Here is an 11,516-nt window from a genome sequence, read left to right as displayed (position 1 = left end):
ATTCAGATATTGAGTGATATGAATATGGTGATATGAGTGGGTGTATATGTCTATTTGTGAGATATGTGTTGTTTGTGTGTGTGTGTGTGTGTGTGTGTGTGTGTGTGTGTGTGTGTGTGTGTGTGTGTGTGTGTATGTGCACGCATCTATAGATTGAAGAACTCACTGTTGTCACTAGGGTTATTTCCCTTCCATTTAAAGTTTATTAAAAACATCTATCTGAATGTGCATCTCTGTCTATGTGTGAGGGTGGTGTTGTTTGTGTGTGTGTGTGTGTGTGTGTGGATCGCACCAGACTTACAGTTGTCACTGGGGTTATTTCCCTTCAGTATGGCTTTCAGCTCCTGGAGCTTCTGATGAGAGCGCGCGTGAACACTGTCAATCAAAAGCTTCTCCACTGAGAGGTGATCAATCTGCAGGAACAGGTGGGGCCAAATAAAAAGTCCACATCACTTTAAAAACAGCTGGCAATAAGTCATACGGAATACAACAATAACAACAGCTGCCACATAGAAAATATTCAGATTTGAGAAACTCCACATTCAGCACAATAGTTGTCCAAGTCCAGATTCCAGACTCAATACAAATCAAATCTAAATGTAAACCAGTTGACTCACTGCCTACAAACACAATACCTCTCCGTGCCTCCACTTTCTGATTGATGAACTTGATGATACACCTAAGGTGACTTTCACAAGCATCAGAACGGTCGGTACTCCTGTCATCTCAATCTGAGTATACACAAAACTCTAACAGCAGTCCACTTCAGTCTCTGGACTCTGCCATATTTTGTCGGAGCTGGCTGAAGGTCTTGACCCATATTGAGTCATTGTGATCATTTGTGCGCTCACCTTCATGGCTCTCTCCATTAATTTGGAGTCGCAGGCGGGCAGAGGGGGCTCATGGGATATCTGTAATGGCTTGGATCCGTCACTCTCGTCGATCTTAATGTGGACCTTGTGCACCGAAGCAGTGCCCGTCTTTCGGCCCAGAATCTGTTGGCTGAGGACAGAGGTGAGGGGAAAAAAGAAATGAGCTTTGTGACAAATGTCGACATTGTCTTCGAACACTTACACAAACTAGCTTTCAATAAGAGTTAAAAAAGATAAGTCTGATCTTTGATGGTTCTTGAGCTATACAAATAAATGTCATCAATATATAAAAAATATCATTAATATTCCATGCTAGTCTGTTAGCCAGCGTGAGTTATAACTTTTCTTTTTTTTATTAAATATTTTTATTGATCAAACCTCAGACTATATTAGAAACAGGATGACAATTGAACAGCAAGAGTTTTTTTTTTGTGTGATTATTAAGTCAGTGTGGTGGTGTTGGTGATGTTCCTTACTTCCAGACGGAGAGGATGAGGTACTTGGCGGGCATGTAGCGTTCCACCTGCACCAGGTCTCCCCAGCGCTCTCGCACCAGCATGAGTGTCTGCGAGTGGAGTACCTCCAGCTGCAGCGACAAGCAGAACGAGTCTGAGTGACCAGGGTCAAGGATGGTACTGGTGACGGCCAGACTGATAGACCTACAGTACCTCTTAACGTCTCAATAAGAAGTCAAGACAATGGAGACAAAGCTGGATCTCAGACAGTGGAGAACCTAACAAACTTGTAAAGGGACTTCCTTCGGAAATACACCACCACTAACGATGTATTGTTGAGTGTTGAACCTCAAATACCCTTAAAAAGTCACATTCATTCATTAAACATTGTCAGTAGAACCACCTAGAGACCACTTAAATACACTGGAGCATGCTCTTCCCTGTTCCAGAGTACTGCTTGGATTGGGCCTTTCAACACTTCACTGAGCAAAAAACCATTGTGCATTGAGAGCACAGGACTAAAGGGAGGAAGTAGTGATGGTGGTGGGAGTCTTCTCCTTTCCGCTGCTAAAGTCGTTTAAGCGTCTCCACACCCTGCAGGCACAATGCGGTGCAGAGAAGCGAAAACAGCAGCAGCAGCTCATCAGAATTCACAGGCCAGCACCAAAGAGGCACATCAGAGCTTTTAATTAGACCACCATGAGAAGGGGAACGAGGAGTAGAGGGGGGAGTGTGTGTACACCCTTATCAACACAGCCACTACAAACTCCTGCCCAACCCAAAGCCTCAATTCTCATCCACACACTTTGGCGGTAACTAACTGCAGCTTAATTTGTAAAGAAACATCAACAAACATTTCAGCACTCCTCGGAGGCCCTTCAAACCTGCCTAACGGCTCAATACTGAGCTAGTAGATGCTGCCTGCAAGACAGGTGAAACTCATCTGCGACATGGTCATGCTAACTGCAACCTATCTGGGGTGCATTTTCAAAAGAGTCATTGAACAGCTACTATTTCTAAATAATCATTTTGAACTCTCTCTCTCTGTACGACTACAGTGGTTGTTCCATGACCCTCTCAGGCCGCACAGTCCAGAGTTGTAAGACAGATCTCCTTTGACTCCCTACGAATGCTAATATGCTTAGGGGGTGGGGGGGGGGGGGGGGGGGGGAGTGTAAAGCCAACAGACTTATAGGGATGTTGTGGAATGCAGTGACTGCAGGTGAATTCCAGTGGAGCTGTAGGGCGACTGATCTTACTGCAGCCCCTGCTGGACCACAGCCCATCCAGTCACTCTGGCACTCAGTCTCTTTTCACAGCCGGCCTCTCTCTAGCTGTGGACACCTGCGCAGATGTCGCTGTAATAGCTTGACTCACCCCCCCCCCCCTCTCTCTTTCTTTCTTTCATTCATTCTCTCTCTAGTCTGCTTCTCAATCATGCAAACTCTTTCCCTTACTCTCACTGACTTTTATACACACACACACACACACACACACACACACACACACACACACACACACACACACACACACACACACACACGTCGCGATATTCAATAAATCAATTAATCGCATGATAATTAAAATTAGCTCGATAATTTTTCTGGCCGCGATAAATGCCATTTGCTTGTTTGTTTTCCTCGTCTCTCTCTCTCCCTCTCTCGGGTCCTTAGAGTAACGATGAGTGAACCCTCATGTCAGTCACTTGTCAGTCGCATGGTGTGTGGGGAGGCGGGACTACTGGCGTATCCTACCACAGAGTGCAGCTAAAAAGCCGCGTGAGAAGTATACCGCTAGGCACTAGGCAGAGAGAAAGCTAGTTGCGAGTTCCAGTAGGCTACACCTAATAAAGACAAAAAAGATGGAATTGTTCTAAGCCAAACGCGACAGCTGCAGTGTGGGAGCATTTCGGATTTAAACCGAATGCCCGTGGTGAACCACTGAACGTGTGCGAGTCGGTGTGTCGCATTTGTTGGAAAACAGTCGCAATTAAAAGCGGCAACACAACAAACATGCATATGCATCTAAAACACAATCATCCGCTGCAGTTTTCCCAGTTGGGGAAAAAAAAAACACAACAAGTGGGCCGTCTTCCTCTTCCCGAGGAAAATTCTCAGAACGACAATATTATCGCTTATCGCAATAATTTCTGAGACAATTTATCGTCCAGCAAAATTTGTTATCGTGACAGGCCTACACACACACACACACACACACACACACACACACACACACACACACACACACACACACACACACACACACACACACACACACACACACACACACACACACACACACACACACACACACACACACACACACACACACACACACACACACACAGTAAAGTGGGGTTCTGAAAAGGATACGTAAGCAGTTGTACATGTCCTGTAGAGGCTTGTCATCGGCGAACAGACGTGACTGCACCAGCTCATGGATGTAGTTCACCTGCAAGCTGTGCACAAGGTTCTTGCCATCTGAGAGTGAGAACCAGAGAGTGCAAAAGCATGAGAGAGAGAGAGTGAGAGAAAGAAAGAGAGAGAGAGAGAGAGAGAGTGAGAGAAAGAGAGAGAGAGAGAGAGAGAGAGAAAGAGGGTCAAAAAAGAAAACACAAGAGGACACACAGACACTAATTACAAATGTTAAGTCCACAGATGATTAAGTGGTCACTACAACATAACAGTGGCATCACTTCAATGAGGCAACAACTAAGTGTAAACAGATAACATTCAGAGGCCCTTAACTCACTTCTCTGCCTTTGTGTGCTTGTGTGTGTGGAGTGTGTGTGTGTGTGACGACCAACTGATATTCTGATGATGAAAAGGGCCTGGCGGGTAGTCTCTGGGTTCTGGAGGAGTGCCATGCTGGCCAGCAGGAGACGGCTACTGCCTGCCTCATTAATCACACATTAATATTACAGCAGTAGACTCCCAAAAAGCCCTGTGACGACCAGCAGCTTTGCTCTACAGAGCTCCTGTGATCAGAGGCGCTCGTAATTACACACACACACACACACACACACACACACACACACGCACAAATCAATACTGAGCATCTATTATCATCTACTTTTTCTGCGGAATTCATCTGTCATTTCAAAAGCAGCAGCAGCAGGGATGGCATCAGTGTGCAGCTTCGTACTGCATCTGAGGAGTAATGCAAGCCAGGAGCTGGCAGGAGATGCAGGAGTGTGTTGGATAATTAACGGGTGGCTATGCACTCCTGATATTTTTCTCTGACGCAGCACATGTGAGAGAGAGACTGGGTTTTAGACTAGAGTCCCTGTATAGCATCTTCTCTAACTACACCACTGCTGTTGAAATGGATTAAAGCTATATCTTAAATATCTTAGATCTGTGATAGAGCCCTAATTTATAAACATAACATGTGGGGAACTGCTACAGAATTCAAAGGTTTTGCTGATTTCTGAATAGAACCATATTCCACACTACTGTTGTGTCACCTCCACCAGGGCTGTACAACAGCTAGTATTTCAAAATAGCTACTCAAGGTAGGAAAACACAGCATAAGCCAAGAACAAACTGTCTGCAACCAAAATGTCCTCTTTTGCTCTATTAAAATGCAAAAAGCATGGCAGCAGCAAACATACTGATATAAAACTACAGCCAAAATACTCCTACTGATCCTTGTTGGTGTCGCTGGGTTGGAAGAAAAATTAAATGCCAAGAGGTTCTTGTTTGTCCTGTGTGTTACTTCATTTCCACAGCATGGTGTGTGGGTGTGTGTGTGTGTGTGTGTGTGTGTGTGTGTGTCAGGGTTGTGCACAATTCGAATTGCAATTCTACTTCCTGTTTGCTACCTCAATTGAAATGCAAGTGAAATTCAAGAATTGAATTGGAATTTAAGAGCCAGTTTCAATTCAATTCTGGAATTTTGCACAAGCCTGGTGTGTGTGTGTGTGTGTGTATCCACACTCACCTCCAGTCTCCTTGTCCTCCACCAGGATCTCCAGCTTGAGGAGCCTCCAGGGAATGTCAGGGTCGTCTCCCATCACCGTCAGCGTGGCCTCAAACTCCCCCTCCACACGGAACTTCACACGCCCATTGGCTACACACACAGATACATATTCAGAAATGTGCACTAGGACACAGCAGACCACCTGCATCCGGATTTTCAAACAACATTAAAGAGTAATTTGTAAATAAGAAGCATTTGTTTGGAAGTGGAAGTGGTTGGTTTGTTTGGAACCAGAATTGCTCTAAACCTAGACCCGCTGCACAATTTTCATAAAAGGTGCATGATGGGCCAAGGAAAAACCCAACCAATTTTGGGGCAGATCCAACTCATGGTGGACCAACACAAATGTAGTTTCCCCTTCACTAACGTTACAAGATACAGCACTAAAGGGGACCTATTTACAACTCTAAGAGCACCATCATTGAAATCATTTTGCTCATCCTAAATGTTACAGCAAGTTTAAAAAAGGAAAGACAGAAAAATATTTATTTATAAATTTAAAATGAGATGAGGGGTGTGGGAGTGATGAAGACAAGGTCCTTACCAACGGTGAGGTTGGCTAGCTGAGGGGGCAGGTCAGTGGTGACCAGCCGATGCCGCAGTATCTGGTTGAGCTGGTTCAGGGTGGTCTGCTTCTCCACCTTAGTGATGGGGTCTGGTGGAATGATCTTGTCCTGAGGATAAGGGGACCAACAGACAGGCATAAAGACAGACACACAGACAGACAGACAGACACATTGCATTTAAAGTCTATTCAGCAGTCAGCTTGATTATGAACAGACAGTCAGAGAATAACATAAATATTAATATTAATAATAATAATAACAATAACAATAATAATAATAATAATAATAATAATAATAACAATAATAATAATAATACAAAGAGGGGAGAATATAAAAGACAATATAAAAATGCTTCACTGTGGTGTGGGAGGAACAGACAAGAGAGAGAGAGGGAGAGAGCGAAAGAGAGAGAGAAGGAGAGAGCAAGCATGGTGGGTAAGTGGGGCAGAAACAGAGACACGGGAGAGAAAGAAAGATGCAGAGAGAGACAGAGAGACAGAGAGAAAGAAAGATGCAGAGAGAGACAGAGAGACAGAGAGAAAGAAAGATACAGAGACAGAAAGATGCAGACAGAGACAGAGAGACTGTGAGTCACACAGAGACAGAGAGAAGGCTATATAGGGAGAGAGAGCGAGTCATCAAAGAGTCACAACAACACTTTTTAATTAATTTGCTTAATTAATATGAATTAAAGCGAACTCCACCTGCTGCCTCCCACTCAGGCAGATTTAGTGAAGCGTCCCTAAACAAAGCCTCCTGTCTGCCAGCCTGAGACTCTTTGCAAATCCACTCACACCACACACTGACCAACCTAAAATTACCCAGACTTTTATTTAATGAACTTATAGTACTTAAAGTACTTGCATTACACCAGCTAGCTAACTGTATTATTAACAGGGTGGCTTCATCTTTATCAGACAGTACTGGTAGTAGAGTAGACCAGAGACTGGTCAGTGTGTGCATGTGTGTGTGTGTGTGTTTTTGATATATTACCGACTCCTGCAACTCACCCTGATGCATGTGGGCAGACGTGGGTAGGAGCCAGTGGTCAGCACATCAATGGCGAAGGGTATGGCAAAACTTGGTAAGCGGGCGTGCACCAGGGCATCCCGTGCCAACGATGCCAGGCGATCTGCCGTGTCTACGAACAGAAAGGCCTGCTGATCCAGGAAGCTGGAGATCATCTGTTGACATGTAAAAGGGTCTTATCATTCGACTCATTCCCCTGACGAGACCGCAAAGCACGCCATGCAACTGTGCTGTCCAATAATCAGATTTCACAGATACTTGCATGAAATGACAATGAGGGTTTACGTACCGCACATTTCTCCACCTTCCCTGCATTGCTTGCCCATTTTACTAGAGCAAGAAGCCTGACGAACAGTTGTCGGGTGCGACTTGCAAATTGTACAATCTCAATTTTCCTGTGTGCAATAACAACAATGTGTTATAAATAAAATAAACAGTCTATACAAATAAATGGACATGATCACATAAATGCCAGTGAGGGTCACAGCTCACCTCTCCATGTCTGTTTTTCTGGGCAAACTGTATGAAATAAAACACAATAGAAATACACATGTGAAAAACGCAGTCATAACATGGCAATAATATACCCAAGCCAAAATTCAGCTCTGAACCAAATTCACATAAGACCACACAAACATTCTTCAATGGTGAAAAAGATGCTTAGGCTATAGTCCTATAGCATTATTGGGGTTAAGACAGATGATTTTTCCATTTGTTTAAAATAACTTTACATAGGCCTGAATTCCAGTTCAGCTGAAGGTCTCTGTAAACAACACTCCCACTCACAATTCAATCACAGCCCCCATAATGCAGACACACTGCGGAAAAGCAATTATCCCTGGGTAGGCCACATCACTGCACTGATAATGCACTTTGTTAACTTAAGTGTTAACACAGAACAACTCAGAGAACAGGGGTTACTTCTAGCCTAGCCACAGGCCACAACAGACCATGGAGAAAGGTATTCAAAAACATCATGATGAATGATTGTCAATTACTGTATGCCTTCTTGACCACAACATACCACACCTTAAATTACACATCATTCATCTGTCATCTACTGATTTATACCATCATATCAAATGTATGTGCACGATCCACAATAAAGACCAATTTATAATGAGCACCTCAACATCACACTATTATAGTAGATCAGATATTAGACAGATCTGTAAAGAAGTAAATCAATTACTATAAACGTTATAAAAGTCGTATAATACATTGCACAGGAAAAACTGTGTTCACCAATGAGCAACATTCTTACCATATTGTTGCATATGAGATCATTGCATGCCATTATCATTCAATCAATGAACATGAGTGGCTAGCACAACACTTAAATCAAAAACGTCACGCGATAACTTTCGCGAACAATATTACAACTGTTTGTTTTACATCAGTCATTGATTCGTATCGTTTTTAGGACTACACGTTAGTTTCAACTATTCTGAGTAAGTTAGCTCACTAGCTAGCTGAGTCGGCAACCAAGCAAGCTAACGTTAACTCACAGCTAGCTAACAATCAATGAATGTGAGCACGGCCGTGCGTGTTCCCTCAAGTGAACCAACTTCACTGCAGGAACCGCAAACGTTACTTACAGCTCAGCCAATAGGTTGATTTCATGGTAGGTCCTCTGCAAAAGGAATTCGATGAGAAGGCTAAGTCGAACACCTTGAGTCGCCGGTGCACCCGGGGGAGGTGGTTGTGGTGCTGTAGTCGGACCCCCGGCTGGGACCAGTTGGCCATCAGCGCCAATCTGCACCGGAGCCATTTTAAAATAACAAGCCGAGATAAAGCGTCTGAAAGCGAAAACACGAGTCAGGAGGCTCTGGTACTATAGACTTGAACGAATATCAATAAATTAAATGTGTCCCGCTTTCACTGGAAGGCAAGATTTCTTCGCCTCCATGAAAAAGCCGGTAAATAGCCTCTATTTATCGACTTGCTATCAAAAGAAGCCGTAAGCTTGTGACCGCCATCATTGCTCTCTGCTACAGGAAGTGATTGTAGCCGCCACTAGTCGGTGGAGGAAAGAGAGGAGGGGCAGGGCAAAACTCTATGGGAGAAAAGCAAAGCCATGAGAAAAACGGAAAATTTGGAAACGGATGTTTTACTCAGAGTATGGTGAATCATAGACTGAAAAAGAAAACCAGCCGTCATACTTTTTTTTTTAATATGGTATCAAATCAAGACCATTGATATTTTGAGCTTGTGAATCATGTTTGTTCACGGGTAATTCTACAGATTCGGTGCCATTTAAACAGTGTCCTAAGCTGCTCTAGGCCTATGTTTTACATTTTCAGAACATTGATTCAGAGAAAATAATTAAAACAGATTTATTTGCCTTTTATTTGAGATTTATTTCAACATTATATGTTTGCTTTAAAAAAAAACGTTACATTTTAATGTTCATTTTTTAATCCTTTTCAATCACAAATGACACGGAATCTGTAGAATGACCCTCACATGTGTTATTATGATGTTTTACAGTAAAATAGTAGTGTGCATGTGCAAAAATAATTAATAATCTGTAGAACTATTTTGTGCATGTCTGAAAAGCAGTTGTGCACAGACTGTGTAAATTACGGAGCCCCTGAAGGATCATAGTGGGAAATCTTTAATATGAGGTGGGAATTTATTTTTTGCGCAACATTTGCTTTTGCTTTCCCTCACAATAAGTTTTGCTCTCCCTTTTGATTTTGCGAGGGAGCGCAAAAACATTGCAAGGGAACTCAATTTATCAAAAAATACATTCTCACCTCAATAAGAATATATTTCCACCATGTCCCTTTGGGAGCGTCACAGTAAATATGTTTTATAGTTGTAGAAATATTTTGTGCATGTGTTAGCCAGCTGATACGTTCCTCCCTCCCGATGCCTTAAGAGACATGCTAGTGAGAGAGCTAGCACCGTGGGTTGTCCGAGGTGTTGCAAGTTGCAGGTTCGAATGCAGGGTTGACAACACTGGCGTTACGAATATGAGTATGAATTTTAGCTCTTTTTTACAGCCTTTCAGGAGAGCCAACCAGCACATTGTTTAAGACTACCCAGGCAGACAATTAGCCCAATACTTAGAGCCTAGTGTGATTAGCATTAGCACTTGTCAGTGGATTGGAAACACAGTATTACATGCAGGATGCCATGTGACCTTGACCTTTGACCCCATGACCCTGAGTACCAAACCAGTCCATCCACTCTTTGAAGTGACAGAACAGTGCCAGTTTGGAAGATACTGTGCCAACACTGTTTGACATCTAGGACCCCATGTGACCATGACTAATCTAATCCCTCTATCTACCTTTGTAGTGAGTAACTGCCAAATTTGACGAAGACTGGATACAGTACCCATGCCACATTTGGATCCATGTGCCTATGGGGACCCGTTTTCGAGTCCAACCCGGGTCCTTTCCAGATCCCACCCTATCTCTTTCTCCCACTTGCACACTTCCAATGTCACTAGGATTAAAGGCATAAAAGCCTAAAAATAAGTCTGACGAAGATCCTTCAACCCCTTTGGGAGATATTGGGCAAACACTGTGCCATAATGCACAACAGATGCACAAATGGGTGTATATACAGGCAGATGACTGGAAAACAGTAGGCCCACCAGAACAATCACACATGTTGCTTATGATAAGCAACCAGGGCAAAGTAGCTGGAAGGTAATGCACAGATGCATAGAAAGGTGGCATGACAGTGCAGAATTAGCCTGGTTAAAACCAAACTCATTCACTTTGTGAAGAGTCTGGGGATTCACAATTGGGATACGTTTCCAACATTAACATGGTGACGGGCAAAGACTTTGCGTTAACTTTGAAATCGTTGGTCCAGTCTAACCAATCACATTGATCATGGATTTCTAACATTAGTTTCTACTTTTTTTTACCTAACCTTTACAAACTGATAAAAAACCACATCGGCAGTCAGGAAACAATGTACTTAGGCCCACCTTTGCTGTACATAAATTTACATATTCTTCTGAATGCAATTTTTTGATGTTTGCAGGTGTTGCTACTTTCATTTACCACAGCCACTTTCGATTTTGAAACTAGCGTCATCCCCTCTCTTCGCTGATTGGCCAGCCACCCTGGTGGCTGAGGGAAACTGTTGCAACCTCAACTTCAAATGAAGGAATAATCAATCTCCAAAGATGCTTCAAAACCGGACATGGGTGCTTTATTGAACATGGTAGCCTAATACACATGAAAATGAATGGAGATACTGCCTGGAAGATTCAAAGTCTGAGGTTATCCACACAGAGTGTTGCCAAGACTTCTCTGGCCATTGCTTATGTATGAGGTGCCCGTAACGACAGCCAAGGCCTTGGAGAAGAAGATCAGCACCTTTTAGCGAAGATGGCTGTCAGTCCCCAAAAGCCTTTCTTCAGTCTGCCTGTACAGCTCTGAAAGCATGTTGTAGCTCCCAATAACATCAGTGGTTGATGAGTACAAGGTAGCCAAAGTCCGGAAGCTCCAGTGGGACATCAGCTGGCACAGGAATTCTGGCAACAGCCGCAGTTTCCAGAGGAGATTACCACCTCAACCCTCAGACCAGACATGGTGCTGTGGACCAGAGCAACAAAAAAGTAGTGCTCCTGGAGCTGACTGTGCCAT

General features: G+C 43.4%; 1 protein-coding gene across 2 annotated transcripts in view; it reads right to left on the bottom strand.

Moving 5' to 3' along the window:
• med14 (mediator complex subunit 14) overlaps positions 1-8,887 on the bottom strand; it is a 32,119-nt gene extending 23,232 nt beyond the window's left edge. For both annotated transcript variants that reach the window (XM_076263374.1, XM_076263373.1), the window contains exons 1-10: positions 8,502-8,887; positions 7,396-7,422; positions 7,193-7,298; positions 6,885-7,058; positions 5,853-5,982; positions 5,270-5,398; positions 3,700-3,807; positions 1,349-1,481; positions 852-1,002; positions 302-413 (exon numbers count right to left, since the gene is read on the bottom strand). In XM_076263374.1, coding sequence (XP_076119489.1) covers positions 302-413; positions 852-1,002; positions 1,349-1,481; positions 3,700-3,807; positions 5,270-5,398; positions 5,853-5,982; positions 6,885-7,058; positions 7,193-7,298; positions 7,396-7,422; positions 8,502-8,674 — 1,243 coding nt within the window. In that variant the 5' untranslated portion in view covers positions 8,675-8,887. The remainder of the gene's footprint in view (positions 1-301; positions 414-851; positions 1,003-1,348; positions 1,482-3,699; positions 3,808-5,269; positions 5,399-5,852; positions 5,983-6,884; positions 7,059-7,192; positions 7,299-7,395; positions 7,423-8,501) is intronic.
• Between the last annotated feature and the right edge of the window lie 2,629 nt (positions 8,888-11,516).

This window comes from Alosa pseudoharengus, unplaced genomic scaffold (genome assembly GCF_046254945.1).
Source record: "Alosa pseudoharengus isolate Yale_2024_CS ecotype anadromous, Long Island Sound unplaced genomic scaffold, YU_APseudo_1.1 YU_APseudo_1.1_scf_3, whole genome shotgun sequence".
Lineage (NCBI taxonomy): Eukaryota > Metazoa > Chordata > Actinopteri > Clupeiformes > Clupeidae > Alosa > Alosa pseudoharengus.
Note: the sequence above shows the minus strand (reverse complement) of the source record. Positions and strands in the feature narration are given on the sequence as shown.